Raw genomic sequence first — 16,413 nt, forward strand, 5'->3', positions numbered from 1 at the left:
CCCCATCCCCCCCCCCCCCCCCCCCCCGCTTCCGCGGCTCCTGATAACAGTCTAGGAACAATAACTAAAATAGTTCTTTCTCATTTATAAGCATGGGGAAATAACATAGTAAACATAAGAAACATCAAATGAATGAAATTGTAAATAATATATTTTTTTTTTCATTTTTGGCTTCCTATAATTTTAGTACAGAGTTATACCACGTTATAAGTTGGACGTCAGAATACAGGCCCTCAAGTTGAGCATTAAATTGCGATGGTGTATATTCTAGTGTAAATATCATTATTCATGTTGCCTTTCTCTTTCCTCTTCAGCTATTCATTTCACAGTATCACATCTGGCTGGCCCAGGATACAAAGACCCTCCTCGTTCTCGTGCCTGGTTACCCGACCCTCAACCTCATCGTCACCTCCTTCATCTTTGTTTGCGTTGCCGTGGAGATCAAAGACATCACGGGGACTCTCACATCAATCGCCGTTCCAAACGAACCTAAGAAGCTCTACGTCCGTCTGGGTCTCTTCGCGCTCTTTCTTGCCTTTCTTCTCGCCTATACAACTCTTTTAGGGGAACCAACGACGTAGTGTGAACAGAGCTGGGATGTGGCTGTGTAGTAATTAGTTACTATTACTTTGTCACATGCTTCTCGGCTATGACAAAAATATATCAAATACAATCAATATATTATAATTGCCATAGTTTCAATTTGCAATTTGAATTCATGCCATAATAAGTGTAATTGAGATATATGTATATCAATGTACATGATAGTTTTAATTGAAATGCTGTTAACAGTTGCCTTCAAAAAAGTTTTATCCCATATTTTTTTCATGCATTTGTATACAAAGTTCTTTCAGCTTGAAGTGGTAAGCATTAGTGTGTTCTAGTTAACTTTGAAGCTAAGTTATTGTGAATATTCAACAAGATATGACTGTATATTTAGCAAGATTATGAAAATATATATTTAGAATGGGAACATGGTAGTGAATGATTTCTCCATTTCTCAGTCAGGACAAAGTGCATGGTGGGTTTATAAAATGAGATTCAATTCTGAAGGTTTTATCAGATTTTTACCAGTATTCGCTTCCCTTGATCAACAACAATAACAATATCCAACATAACACCTACAGGCAATGTTTGTCAAAATTGAATTTATCTCCTAAAGTCGGTCAAATTAATTTTGAATTACAAATATTCCTATTTGCTGAAATACGTTATAAGAAAATAAAAAGTAACTATAAATTTTAGTTCACGCCTTTGAAAATAAGCAAATTTCTCAGGAAGATACACAAAGCTATTCAAACAACACAACACATTTGTGCAATTAAATATGAAATGCCTGTTATGCCATCTGAAAACTGCCAGTCATTTTTTTTCTTAAATAAAAAAATATCTACTTTACAATCCCCAATGGGTTGGAAAGAAAACCCTCTCCACCGCCCGTGAAAAAAAATTGTAATGAAAAGGACAAAAATCGTATTTATTCATACATTACCTTCCAGTTTTTAATATTTGTGTTGAGGATGTATAGAAGTTTCAAACCTAATTAGTCTTTAAAGGTAAGATTATAGTATACCACATTTTTGTATGCATAATTTGTGGTGTCGAGTTTAAAAACCAAGCTCTCAGATACTGTTGAATCCATGAAAGGCCCATCATTTTCATTGAAATAAGAATATATGGTATATATTTAAAAAAATATTTTCTTCGATGACTGTCACAGCATCAGAATAAAGTATGCAATGTACTTCAGATCTGGCATTGGCAGAGGCATAAATTTCGTCTGTGTATAATCGAGAATCCATCTACTTTTTCGTTACGTATCGATGCAGTTTTCTGTATTTTGCTCGTTTAATTTTTACTTCTCATTTACTTTCAAAGTACTAGTATTATACACCCAATTTTGTTTATTGTTCTGATAAAGAAAAAACTCACAGCATCTACTTTCATAGTTGCCTATGTCTTTCTGCTAGCTTGCTAAAACAAAAGAAAAAGTTAACAAATATTTTTAGTAAGCTATCACCAAAACTGAAACTATTTCAAAAACATTTGTAATGTTTGGCCTTGTTTTGAAACTTTAAACGATGTCCTTTTTTATTTTCTATTTGAAATATGCATATTGATATTTTAGAATACTTTAGATGTGTGAGCTTTAGTTGGAGCTATGTTTTATAATATTTCTTCAATTTTAAATCATCTTTGCTTTCCATTCATTTTCATATGTAGACAATTATTAGCTGAAAAAATAAAAATGGCCGTAACTTGCTTTTTCCGTCAAAATTAAGCTGTTCTCTTATGTAAACAATTGAATTACCTAGGTTGATTTACCCTTTATTTTATAAAATGCTGCTTTTAACATGTAGAGCAATACTGTAGTTAGGCTGAAAGATTAGTTTACTTTTAGTTGGTTGCTTCTTAATCTTCAACAACTCATGTTAATATTTTATGTATTATCGTACAATAAGATATTCCTTTTCTCACTAACTTATTAAGATTGAATTGCAATACTTGAATTGAAAGTTATTGAAAAAATAACTAAATAAAGGTGCATGAAATTAGTGAGTCTTTTGAATATTTCATAACTGATTTATGAAATTTTGTAAATATTGTAAATTATCAGATGATAATGACTTAAATTACTATATTCATGAAATTAAAATTTGCAATTTTGTTGAATTAGTGTGAGTCTTCATTTTTTGGAATATTTAGAGTTTAGAAAACCAAAGTTGCAAAAATCTTTTTTTAGCATTTCAGCGTTTTTGATATCAGATTTTGTTAGAGCATGATGAAAAACCGCCACTACCATAATATGGTGGGAATCGGGCCATTGGCGCATTATTGCCCTGGTTCTAAATGTTAGGAACCAGGCCAACAATACATTAAATAATTCATTATTACTATCATTTCATTCAATTGTCAAATTATGAATTTATGTTGACTTTGTCATCTTTTCTTGTATGACTTCCAACTGTAATGAAGTTTTTTATTGATTTCATTTTTTTTTGTACAATAAGCCGAAATGAAGGAAAATTAATGAATGAAAATCAACACCGACTTCAAGAACAGACACAAATAAAAACAGACCAGTGTACACAATGAATCTGCATTATTTATTCTACTAAAAACTTACAAGCGCATTATTAGTGCAATATACAAGAGCTTGGGTACATACACAGTTCAAAGTAACAATGGGTTTGGGGATTTAAATAAAGATAATAGTACTGGGGAATGCTCTCTACATACAAAATTTGGTACAAGCCATAACAACTCCTAGTACTTGGCCACTATGGCCCGTATTCTGAAGTCGGGTTTAAAGTCTGGTCTGAAGTTGTGGTTTAACTATGGATAGCCAATAGTGGCATAAATCTCTAGCAGTATAATTTCAATGCATCAGCTCAATTTTCTCATATCATTCTTAACTGTTTCAAAAAGATAAATAAGATAGCCTTTTTTCACCATTCACGAGTTGGGAAAGAGTATAGTAAACATAACATACAATGTAAGGAAAATTTTGACATTTTTGGCTTTCCATAATTTTAGCACAAAGTTAGACCATGGTCTAAGTTAAACCCGACTTCAGAATACGGGCCCATGTAGTTCATTTTATCTGTTCAGTGTGATATATGTTATATTCAATGAAGGAAAATGTAAAACTGTTGTGCAATAGAGGCTGGTTAACAATGGTTGATTAAGTTTTTTTTTAATGAACACGCAAAGGCAGTATTCGTTCATGGATCTTGAGGGATATTTTCACGTTGATCACATGTGCATATAAACCACACTTTTTTGAAAGGCAGTCTTGTTTTTTAAACAAAATATACAAGCCAAACAAATACCATGCAAAAGATTATTTTTCTTCATGAATTATTAGGTACTTGACTTGAAACAAGCAAGTGGTTCGAATGAATACAACCGGAAGAATCAGTTTAATTTCTTTTAAAAAGAAGGCAATTTCAAAATCATGGTTGCGTTGATTGACACTTCTTTGCCATGCTGTAAACAGTAGTCTCTAAATGGTGCAATAATACAGTATAGTTTACAACCCCATACAACTGTACATTTGAATACACATGATGATAAAAATAAATAATTGAAGAAAAAAATAATAAAAGCAAGTGCACTAATACTGTTTGATTACTGTCGCTACCGCTTAGTACCTCCTTTATACAAATTGATCTGCATATCATTCCTAATAATACATGTTAATCTGTATACTAAATGCCAGCAGATAGAATTACATCGTATGGAAGATTATAAAAATATTCTTTTGGGGTATATTTTCTATTTTTATTTTTATTATTTTTCTGTCATAGAGGAAGAGAAGGTTCAGGTGGTTATTTTCAAAGCTGGCGCTGATTACGTCATCTTACAAACTTATTTGAGTAAAGCAGGATCCACTTGCTCTGTATATACAAGTTTCTATAACATACATCCGACTCCTCTATAACGATCATATATTATTCAATATTCATCCGCTATCTGCAATGCTACAGGAGGTTCGTTTCTGCTAAGATTGCTTATACAATAAAAAAAGTTTTTAAAAAAGAACAATGAAAACACTCAATTTCAGTACAACCTAAAGACAACGCATCAAACATAATTCACATAAACATAGAAGATGATCGACTAACTAACAAGAAAACAAAAAGTTCGCATTGAAAATTGTAATGCTTAAAAACCCCGGGGGGGGTGTTTCATTGAAGGTTTTGCCAGTGATTTTCACTGACTAATTTGCTCTAAGCCAATCAGAATCGAGGATTTTAGTAGCTTATAGCAATAGTCAGCGCAAGTCACCATTCGTATCACGAAATGCTTCCCAGACCTAACGAATATCATATCTGTAATATATTTGCAACATGATTTTTTAAATTGCCTAAATCTTCCAGCTTGGTTTACAAAAGCCCCATGTCAAATTGGGATACGAATCACTTCATTGAAATTCAAATAGCAAAAGGAGAGTTGAATACATACATTATATTATTTAAAAACAGCTCCATAGAGTCATGATAAAATTTACAATTTGAATACAAATCATTGTTTTTTTTTCTTCAAATTCATCAAATTATTTTTACGCATTCAATATTTTTATTCACAAATGTAAGAATGGATATGTACATCATGATAAATACACCGAAACAGATTTTGATCCTTGAATACCCTTCCTTGTAGATAACCCAACCCGATGAGGAGCTAGTCCTAAATTGTAATTTGGTTTGCATAATCCAACTCCACTCACTTCTGAAAAAGTGTGGAGGGAAGATCATGAATATGCTTTTGTTATTTACATAATTATTTTAGAAAAATAATCAAAAGAGGTGGTCTATCTTAACCCATTTTTACCACAGGGGCATAATGCCTCAATTCATCTGAATTTTGAATTACTTGAATGAGAAACTCTTTTCATAATCTTCTGCAATCTGCACAAAGTCTTCTTTCCTTCTAAACTATCATTATATGGAGAGTAATTCGTTGATTTTTCATCAAGAATGTGAACCCCAAATAATATTAAATTCAGCAGAACATAATATTGTCATGTTAATAAGTAACTCCAAACAAGGAGGTCACTTTGAATGAATAATGGCCAACGTGTCTCCTTACACAGTCAATAAATATCTACCACTAGCAACAAACTTCCGCCTGTTTCTCCTCTTTTAGGTCAATATAAAAGAATGAATACAACAATGTGCTCTGAAAAATGTGAATACCTAACTAGAATACAACTTTGGAAATTTATGCATAACAGTATCAAATCCATGCATACGGTTGGTCGATTAAATTATTTTCCTGAATACATTAGCAGGCAGCTTTGAATTTGCATCAAACCTTCTGTTGCGGCATTATTTGGCGTAAATATTATCATGCCCTTGCCCAATAACCAACTTTTTGTCATAACAGTATATTTGGCCAGATAAAAGTGTCACTGAAGTGACATTGCAAATGTGAAACTGAATGATGAAAGTTTCTTTAAAAAAGAAAAAAAAGTTTGAACTTGGTGAGAATCACACAACGTACAAAATAAAGAAAATTGGTGAGTTTTCTCCTTCTTTGTCATCTCCCCCTCTGTTAAAATCCCATTTTGAAAATCCTTAGCTTTTCAAGAATCATTACTGAATTTGAAGGGATGCAGTGAAACTATCCAGCCCTACTCTAGAACCACTGGGCAGCATTTTTGGAAGGCAAAGACCGACTACTGCTCCACCACTATGACAAGGTCCCTAGGAAAGGACACTTTTCAGTAGGTCACCAGTAATATAGTCAGATGCCCCCTACTGCATAGCGTTAGCACTGACCCTATCAAAACCTCCATATTCCAGGGGGATTTCATGCTCATCCCACTTGGTTTAAAATGATTCCTTCCAATTTCAATCGAATTACTTTCAAAGTTTTTTCATAGTTGCCTTTTAAAGAATGACTATTTTCACATTTTTGCCCTTTATAGAATGGTTGTTTTCACCTTTTCAACTTTCAAAGAATAATTTTTTGCACATAATATCACATTTATAAGTATTAACTGGTAGAATAAGCAGAACAAAACCTAAATACATGTAGAGTAAAAAGAGTGACGTTATTGATTTGAGCAACTAAAATCATTCTGACTTCAATTAAAAACATTCGGCCCACATGTTATCACAAAAAGTTTAAATTTTTCAACGAGTACTGAATTTGCCTGAATAAACGCCCGTCTCCTTAATCAATCATTAATTAAAACTGAATGATGAAATTTCTTGTTTCCTTGCTTTTCCTGAAAATGAAATTCAATAAATCCATTTGTGTAAGTTGCATTTTTATGAATAAAGATGAGAATTTATGGATTTCTTTTGATTTGTTTCCTAATTCAATAACCCATTTACAATTCAAAGGTGTACCATACTCCTTGGAGTGAAAACATCTTCAGACCTGTGAAGTTTCACAAAATACTATCTTACTCCAGAGAGTTTATATACCAAGCAATCTATGTACACGATGATTCACCTGCATATGGATGTAACACACAGGAAAATGCATTGGGCTGTTATCAATCACGTAACCAGTTCTCACAGACAGAACCAATGCTGAACCTTCCTCTGTAGCAAAAAAAAAAATTGCTTGTTTATACCATTCCCGGGGGTGTTTCACAATAATCACAAAGAATTAAATATGACTCACATGTGTGAGATGATGTTCATGGGCAGCACGCTACTGCATAGTCATCAGTAGGATTGCGCAATCAATATCATGTGCACACTAGCATTTAAGCATGACTCACTTTGAATGGTTTGTGAAACACCCCCTGGGTTGTCTAGCCCGATGCAGCTTAGAGATCGGTGTCGAAGAACGCCAGGCCGGTGTTGTCCGCGGGTGGGATGCTGTCAAGGTTCAAATCGTTTGATGGCGGTCCCATGTCGGGCAGGCTGGGATCCATGCCAAAGTCTCCGCCCCCTCCGAGGTCCAGGTCCTGCATCATAGGCTCAATGGGTCCAGTTCCATCATGATAGCCTAGGAATTATAGAAGAAAGGCTTATACTTAGTCATATGGTGACAAAAGGTTTGATTCGCTTATATTTAGTTTAAAGCCTATCTTAAGCTTTGGTGAAGGGTCAGTAATTCAATAAGACTCGAGAATCATCTAACATTGATTACACAGAAGGTTCAGATTATATCGGACAGTCTGAGAAGGTACTAATCTTGAACATTTCTAGAGTGTATAATACCCCACCCCCCTTAAAAAAAAAATGAAAATTAAGAAATTAAAAATAAAAATATAAAAAAATAATATAAAAATAAATAAAGTAGTAAATAATGAAAAAAATTACTAAAATGAAATAAATAAAAAATACACAAAATAAATCAATAAAAATATGAGCCAATTATAAATTACTGGGAAATGGAGATTGCCAAATTGCCAAACTAATACATTGTACAGGGAGTCAAAGATAATCAGTTTCTCATAGCAAAAGACACAAAGCACTGATTCTTTTAAACAGAATGCAGCATGACAAATTTCTACAAGTTATTTTATTATTAATGAACATTTCGATCAACTTCCTTTGAAAGAAATGTACAAACCAGTACTACTAGACTTACCCTGCATTGGGGGTGGGGGCTGCCTATATTCGCCATGGTTGCTATGAAGGCTATGTACGCTACCATGTTGAGGGTAACCAGGATCCGATGGATGCCCTCCCATTGAGCTAGGGGGGAGGATCTGGTTATCAGAGGGCATATCAAGAGGCTGGAAATAAAACAAAGAAAGAAAACTCTCCTGATTACTATGAAGACTGTCAACTGCCATGTTAGCCGTTTCAAGGGTCTGAATTCAAGACTGTACTCCAGGAACATATCTCTATTAAAAACATACTAATTCGTGTCATATTTGGTGTGTGGAGTTTCTTTATCATGCTCTATACAAATATTGTCATGAAAATTTCGAAATGAAAAAAAAAAAGAAAAGAAAATTGATGACATCACACTGAAACTCAGCAGGGGGGGGGGGTAGACATTACACATTTGATAGAATTTGCCTGAAATAAGATCATAATTAGTAGACCCAATTCTCATCTACTTTCTTAAACTAGTTTATTTAGAGTGGAAACCAGTTTTAATGTGTAATGGGAATGCTTAAAGTGGTCTTGGAAGCGATTACAAGTGGTCTTCCAAACCAGTTTGTAATTTTCAAAACCACTTTGCCTCATTCAAATTGTTAAATTGGAGAGCAATCCAATAGTAACAAGACTACTTTAGGGCAAGTGGTTATGGAAACCAGGGATCCGTATCATAAGACTTGTTATAATAAAAACTTTGTAATAACAGTTAAAAGCTACTGAAATCATTCAGCCTGATTGGCTGGTAGTAAATTTGTTATAGAAATTGTGCATTTGTTATAATAAATCTTTATGAAACAGAACCCAGGTCAGGAGGTAGTGATGAGAATGCAAGGAAGTGATCTTCTACACTGGATTCCTAAATTGGTTTAAGGGAAACCAGTTCAAGAAAGTTGATGGGAATGGGGTACTAGATCTAATGACTTTAGCAGAGCTGCCAAGTTGTATTTTGCATTTTCAGTATTCTCATCACCCAAAATCAGTATTTTGACAAAAAAAATCAGTATTTTTACCGTGTGAGATAAATATTTTGTATTTTTCCCCAAAAAAGTGTATTTCATAATAAAATGCTTGGCGCATGCAAGCTAAAATGTGCACTGCTCTTGCAGATGAAAAAAACAAAAACATTGAAACTTGTGTATATCTCACCCTGGTTTTTACAAAATAATTGAAAAAAAAACAAGTTACCTGAAATTACATTGATCTAATAACCATATTTGTGTACATTTTATGAAATAGAGACATATAGAGATGATTTTTCTCAATAAATTTCGATTTTTTTTTTTTTTTTAATACAAAAAACGTATTTTTTAAAGAAAAAACGTACTGCCGAATTTTGGTTGCAAAAACGTACTAAAAACGGAAAAATCGTACTACTTGGCAGCTCTGCTTTAGCCTTAGGAACCATCGATACTCACATCACCCCATGGTACAGAATCACCTCTGAAGAGAGAGTTACCAAGTTCCACTGAGATCCTCTTCTTGTAGTCCTGAGGCTTGTCATCTGACATACGGTACAGTACGGCTGCAGCGTAGGTAGCTGTATGAACCACAAACGGGGAAATCTCGTTTACACTCTGCGCGCTGACTTTCTAGGGATGGCAATGCACCCCAACTAGTCTGAAGTAGCCCTTTTACATTTCAGAAGAGCCCCAAGAAAATTGTTCGTGGGTTCAATACTTAGTCTGATTTTGAAAGAAGACAACCTACCACCACCACCTACCCCACCCTTCATACTGGATCGACAAATCCAAATGTTGAAGTTTCTACTCCTTCCTCATTTCAAGATTATATGAATGAACAATGATTTCTGACTAAAAAGTGCAATTGATATATTCACCCTAACGATCATGAAGATTTGAAAAGCAAGTTTTTAATTCGAACACACATTTATTCAACATCCCATATCCTACCGTCCTGCCACCCAAACGGGGAAATCTCGTTTACACTCTGGTAAATTGCCAACTCGTCCACTCACCACATGGTCTACCTTCATTTAGTCCAATGCCATTCCCTGCATCAACATTTCGTCTAACAACCACTTGGTCAAATAACCATTTGGTCCAATCATCACTTCGTCTAATCACCGGTTGGTCTGTGACCATTTCGACCGGTTGGACTAATCCTCGTTTTGTTTTCATTTATTTTTCACTTAGTCTAATTAGACCAAATGGTATATGGACTAAATGGCTATTAGACCAACTGGTTATTAGACGAAATGGTGCGTGGTAGAATTGGCAATTAGACCATGTGGATATTGGACGAACTGAAGGTAGATCAAATGATAGTATACGAGTTGGCAAATGGACAAATTGGCATTGGACCAAATGAAAATAAACCATGGCAATTAAATAGCCCTTTTACATTTCAGGAAAGCCCAAGAAAATTACTTATGGGTTCAATACAAAGTCTGCTTCTGAAAGAAAAGAACCTAGCACCCCCCCCCTCCAAACTGGATCAAAAAGTCATAATGTTGAATTTTTTACTCCTTCCTAATTTCAAGATTCTGTGAATGAACAATAATTTGACCACAAAATGCAACAGCAATATAATCCCTAATGATTATGAAGATTTCAAAATAAAGTTTCTAACCAGAACAAATATTTATTCAACATCCCATATCATCCCATATCCAACCTCCATGTCCCCCAATACTCCTTTGTGATATGGAAAAATGGCAATCTAATTCAATTTTTAATCAAAATGCTATGGAAATCCTTCTGAGAATCTTGTTTTAGAGTTACGAAAGAAAAAAACTAACTAAATGCACTCCTCAAGAACATTAAATAGAGTTAAAGATAAATGCCAGTTGTGGTGATGATTTCAAAATGGGTTCGTACAGAATCCAATAAAATGACCACACTCGTCCCCCTATGTATGAATAACGTATGCCAAAGGATTCTGCAAGCATGACAATAAGCAATAATAATACACTGTCCCACGTGTGCCAATATCTGTGATAGTGATCCTCAAGGTGGAAGTTTTTCAGCCTTGGATTTCATGATTTAACAGAGTTCGCTTTATGTATATGTACCAGATCTAAATCTATGATGATATATTGACAACGAACCTTGGTTTTACAGACTCTCTCATAAAATCAGTATTTATTGCAACTACAATCAAACCTTTCTATTAAGACCACAAAAGAAAAGCAGAAAAAAATTGGTCACTGTAGACAGATGGTCTATATAGACAGGTACCATAACAGGCATTCCTTTCAAATGGGAGACAATATTAGTGGCCACTAAAGGCCCAGTCACATCGCTCCGTGCAAGCCTTGCGTGTGACCTGCAGGTAACTGTTTTTGTTACCCGCAGGTCGGCCGCATTGACAGTATCTCTCACGCAACTCACACGCAAAAGTGCACGCAAGTCTGATTTGCGCGCAGACAAGTTTTGAACATGCTCAAAACATTTTTTGTGGGTGAGTTGCAGTTAATCACGCGCAACTCACCCCCAAGGCTTATACAGAACGATGCGACAGAGCCTTTAGACAGGTTTAACTTATTTTCATTGATGTTTAACTTACCAACTCCCTCATTCCTGGAGTGTAGTAGCTCCGTGAGGGGTGCAGTGGCGCCCTCTTGCTCAATCATCTCGGCACCCTGTTTCTCCAAAGAAAGCTCCGACAACACACCTGCTGCCACACGCTGGATGTTCTCGATGTTGGAGTAAAGCAACTGTGGGTGAATAGAGTCAAGTTAGTCTTAAAAGTGAATGATAGTCACTAATTAATCAATTAATTAATAAAACAAAAACAAGGTGAAAGTTCTCATGTAGCCTGTTTTATGGAATAAATTTCCAAATTCCCTTAAAATGATTGATACAGTATCTAAAATTCAAAACAGCTCTTAAAACTTCTTAGTGAAAATGTACGTCAATTCAACAAAAAGAAATCAGTAAAAATCTTTATCTTTTCTGTATATTCTGAAGTGCATAGAGACACAAGTATAGCAATTAATGTTCACTCTGTTTCCTAAATCAATATTTAAGGCCTGAAAAAATGTGTTTTCTTGTGAATTTCGTCTTCCTGAATTCCAGGATTTTTTCCTGTTTTTTCGTATCACGGAAAACTGGGGACTCTAATCTTAATCAGTGAGTCACAAGAACGATCATCCTTTCTTGATAGCAAATCAATTCGCATAATAATGAAAGAGAAGTCGTTTACGAACAGGGCATGACGGCTCACTGGTAGAGCGCCCGTCTCATGAATGGAAGGTCATGGGTTCCATCCCCAGCCAAGTCATACCAAAGACTCATCAACATGGGACCTTCTGCCTTCTTGCTTGGCGCTCAGGATTTAGATTATAGGAGGAGAATAACATTATGTTATGCAGGGCCAGCTGGAAGAGCAGTTTTATGACTGACGTGGCTACCCTGGGTAAATCAATTATTATAATTATTATTATCATTATTTATTACCTGTACGAAGAGAGGGATACAGTTGAGACCCTGGATGAGGGCTCTGTTATGGGAGTCCCTGGCTAGGATGTGAAGTGCTCCAGTAGTACCTTCTACGATGTCCTCCATACGTACACCATCTGCATAATTACCACCCTGGCTACCAGTGCTACCCATCGAGGAACGCTGGAAACAAGTAGACAAAATGTTAATTATCATTCCATTTGTTGAAGTTTCTATAAATTTGTCATTCGTGTCATATTGGTTACTCCATGCACACATACACATACCAGATAGTAGTTAACGACAAAAATCCACTCACTTAACTACTTTGAGTAAGTAAAAATACAATTATTGTTAATAATTATCATTACTTTAAATTTTGAATTATTTTGAATTTGAATTGTTTTTATTGTAATTGTAATACCGGTGTGTTGGCTCAGTTGGTAGAGCGTCCGCCCCACAACCGGGAGAGCGGAAGTTCACGCCCCAGTCGCGTTAGACCAAAAGACGTTAAAAAATGGGAGTTGCTGCTGCCCTGTTTGGTGTTAAACAATGCAAGGAATAGAGCTATTTAGATCTGGCAGTGCACGGTGGCTGCTGGGCCCACAATCAATTGGGCAAAATAAATTTTCAGAGTATATTCTATATCAGATTTCTATTAGGAAGAAAATATGGACTTTATTTTTTTCAGATTTCAACAATTCCGCCATTGGTTGCGAAATTGAATAAGCCATTATCTTGAATCTTGAAGAGAGTGTAGACTTACCCTCTGTGTGTCTTGATGAGCTCTCATAAGAAGCTGAACCAATCTGTGTAGAGCACCTTGTTCTCTCAATGGGGCGTGGTTAGCAGGGCAGAGGGCTAGGTTACGAACCAATCCAACGGTGGCCTGGTGTAGAGGAAAAAGGTCAAATGAAGCAATGTTAAAATTCTTTTAAACATACTGGTTAACACTGACTTGATTTTTAACATGAGCTGGTGGGTGTTTCGTAAAGCTGTTCGTAAGTTAAGAGCGACTGGTGATCCCTTCTTGTGGTAAATGGTATATTCATTGGCGATAGTTTAGTGTGTAAGAAAGGTTCACCAGTCGTTCTTAAAGTCGCTTACGAACAGCTTTATGAAACGGCCCCCAGGATAGTCCTGATTGTTGCCTGTATCTATGATATGCTGTAAAAAATAAAGCCCAGAAAAATTTGCACCTGCTGAAAAGCTTCAAGGAAGTTAAAATATACGATGAGTGAAACACAGTCAAATTGTAACTGCATTTACTACATGTATCTTGTCCCCCCAGCCCAGCAGAGAAACAAAATGATTTCAAATTGTCTTCAGTTGTAAGTGAAAATCTGTACCGGCCACACAGGAACATTGTTAGCCTAATAGAGCACTAACTAAGCCCAGTCATATCTTTCGGATTGTGAGGTCAAACATTCATCCAAGAAGTACAAAATAATGTGTTGCTGTGACATTAGACATTGCTGCGGCATGAAAGGTTGTAAAAGGTCCTCTGTTAGCGTTAACGTTTCTGTGCAGCCCGTCCTGTTTGTTTCATATGTTCCGATGATCTTGAAAGAGATCCTGTCTTACCTTGATCAGAGGCCATCTTGATGGAGGATGAAGGAGCTTGACAATGACCGGGATACCATAGTTAAGACGGACAGTATTCTGACACATCTCAGCCCCGGGGTGGCGGCTGGTAACATGACGTAGGGCACATACCTGAAAGAAAGAAGACACAAGATCATTAGAGGCAGGTCAATGTGTTTTGGTTCTCTTTCATTGAAGCAAAAGAACTTTTCGATGAATAACAAATGATAGGTATATCATAAATTGTTCCTTGTTAATAATCAACTCAACAGAATTCAACATCGGCTTGTAAAACATTGATGATATCAAGTTTAGTGAAATCAGAAATGGGTATTCAAAAAGAATATCTTGAGAATTTAGAAATCTCATTAGAAAAGCGTGAATTTAATGCTTCAATTTCGTTGCAAATTCAAGTATTTCACAATTGATTTCAATTAAATCTTTCAACTATAAATGAAAAACGGTGGTAGAAGTAGAATGGGCAAAGTATGTGGCATAGTTTGTTTTCTTTCGGTGCACAAAACAAAGAATGCGGTCACTTTGTTTTGAGTGGGACAGAGCAAGGCCCTGTTGCATAAGAAATACCATTGAGTATTTTTGTTGTGCAATTGTAACTACCATGCTGAGCTCAATAGCCAACCAAAATCAAGGATTTCATGTAAGTAACCATTGTATTACAACAGTTACTTTTATGCAAAATGGTCCTAATAAAGAAATAAACATTGTCAGAGCTTACATTAAATAAGGATGAGCAATGTATCATGAAATGGAGGAAGGAAGTATTACACGTCCCCCCAAAACGACTGTGTTGACTTACTGCTGGTTCTGTGATTTCCTCTCTGTCTCCAGCTTTCATGAGAGTCTGCACCAGGGCTTCAACACCGGCCATCTGACTGACTATCATCTTGTTGCGGGTGTTGTTGCAGGTCAGGTTGGAGAGGATACCACAAGCGCAGGTCACCACGTTGATGTCGTTGGATGCGAGGAGCTGCACCAACATCTGAAGGAGGGGCTCAATGTCATCCTGTTCCAAAGGAAAGACCGTGAAACCGTACATGAACAAGCTTGTTATAATGCAGGAAGGTGTTTTCACAATTAAAAAAAAAAAACTTAATCTGCATAATCATTCATTCATTCATGCATATTCATTCATTCATTCATGCATATTCATTCATTCATTCATGCATATTCATTTGTTCATTCATTCATTCATTCATTCATTCATTCATTCATTCATTCATTCATTCATTCATGCATGCATATTCATTCATTCATGAATGAATGAATTTATTTATTATCCAATACAATCAGCCAATCATTTATGAATAAATAGAAAAGCAAGGATAATAGGAACCAGAAAATCATGAGTTGTTACATTCATTATTTCAGTATTGTTTCCAAGGAAGCAAAGGCAATATACAAATTACAAAAGTGAAAATTTAACTGATGTGGGACCGACAAAATTTTTTGAGAATAAAATCTTCTTCAAAATTTCAGCCTGTTGAGTGTAATCAGTCTACATTGTAAGGCGTAGTCAGTGACAAGGTGTCACTATACACACTGTAGTGTTATCATGGTTGATCGTACCATGGATGTGTTTTGGACACTTTTGATTTACACTTTTTCAGCTTGTAAATGATCAGGAGGGTGTTTCACAAAGATTTAAGTATGACTTAGAGTCGCACTTAAATGCCTAGTTGCGTGCGTTATAAAAGGCATAACTGCACTGGTCAGATCATGTAAAGAAGACGCGCACTACTGCGTATTGATCAATCAGATTGCGCACTATATTTCAGATACGCGTCAGCATTTAAGTGCGATTTAAGTCATACTTAAATCTTTGTGAAACACCACCAGGAGATATTCAACGTCCCAGCTAGATACTGGGACATTTCCTTGTCATGAATTGTGTATTGAATCAAAAACAAAAATATATCTCATATTTCTATTAATTTCTATCACACACACACACAAATTCCTGACATGTTTCTTATATTTCAAATGAAAGAATGTAAATAATTCTCCCTTTGACTTTCAAAAGTTGTTAGACTACTCACAGTTCCACGATGACAGTCGGAGAGATTCCTCAAGGTCCAAAGACAGTTCTGGACCAATCGGTTGCTGTGGTGTCCAAGGTGGAGCCCAAGGGCTGACATACCTCCTGTAACGTACAAAAGGATAACACACGATATTACATATGACACGGTTTCTGCACCACTGTCAGATTCTATGAATGCTGGAGATGAAGAAATCTTATCTGGGTCAGTTTAAGTACATTATTGCAACCTTTACCTACACTGCATAATAAAAGACTTATCACTTCCTACAAAACATTATTTAAAAAAAAA

General features: G+C 35.6%; 2 protein-coding genes across 11 annotated transcripts in view; one reads left to right on the forward strand and one right to left on the reverse strand.

The window, feature by feature from the left end:
• The window catches only part of LOC129262011 (N-acetylneuraminate 9-O-acetyltransferase-like), a 55,023-nt gene extending 51,146 nt beyond the window's left edge, over nucleotides 1–3,877 (forward strand). Inside the window, exon 22 of one of the 2 annotated variants that reach the window (XM_064101824.1) lies at nucleotides 315–3,877. In XM_064101824.1, coding sequence (XP_063957894.1) covers nucleotides 315–581 — 267 coding nt within the window. In that variant the 3' untranslated portion in view covers nucleotides 582–3,877. The remainder of the gene's footprint in view (nucleotides 1–314) is intronic. The other variant, XM_064101829.1, reaches the window with a different exon arrangement.
• The window catches only part of LOC129262019 (catenin beta), a 31,767-nt gene continuing 18,440 nt past the window's right edge, over nucleotides 3,087–16,413 (reverse strand). For all 9 annotated transcript variants that reach the window (XM_064101863.1, XM_064101858.1, XM_064101870.1 and 6 more), the window contains exons 9-17: nucleotides 16,123–16,226; nucleotides 14,883–15,089; nucleotides 14,066–14,197; nucleotides 13,248–13,370; nucleotides 12,500–12,664; nucleotides 11,607–11,757; nucleotides 9,497–9,618; nucleotides 8,062–8,209; nucleotides 3,087–7,473 (exon numbers count right to left, since the gene is read on the reverse strand). In XM_064101863.1, the coding sequence (XP_063957933.1) occupies nucleotides 7,292–7,473; nucleotides 8,062–8,209; nucleotides 9,497–9,618; nucleotides 11,607–11,757; nucleotides 12,500–12,664; nucleotides 13,248–13,370; nucleotides 14,066–14,197; nucleotides 14,883–15,089; nucleotides 16,123–16,226 (1,334 nt within the window). In that variant the 3' untranslated portion in view covers nucleotides 3,087–7,291. The remainder of the gene's footprint in view (nucleotides 7,474–8,061; nucleotides 8,210–9,496; nucleotides 9,619–11,606; nucleotides 11,758–12,499; nucleotides 12,665–13,247; nucleotides 13,371–14,065; nucleotides 14,198–14,882; nucleotides 15,090–16,122; nucleotides 16,227–16,413) is intronic.

Source organism: Lytechinus pictus, chromosome 1, assembly GCF_037042905.1.
Source record: "Lytechinus pictus isolate F3 Inbred chromosome 1, Lp3.0, whole genome shotgun sequence".
In the NCBI taxonomy this organism is placed as follows: Eukaryota; Metazoa; Echinodermata; class Echinoidea; order Temnopleuroida; family Toxopneustidae; genus Lytechinus; species Lytechinus pictus.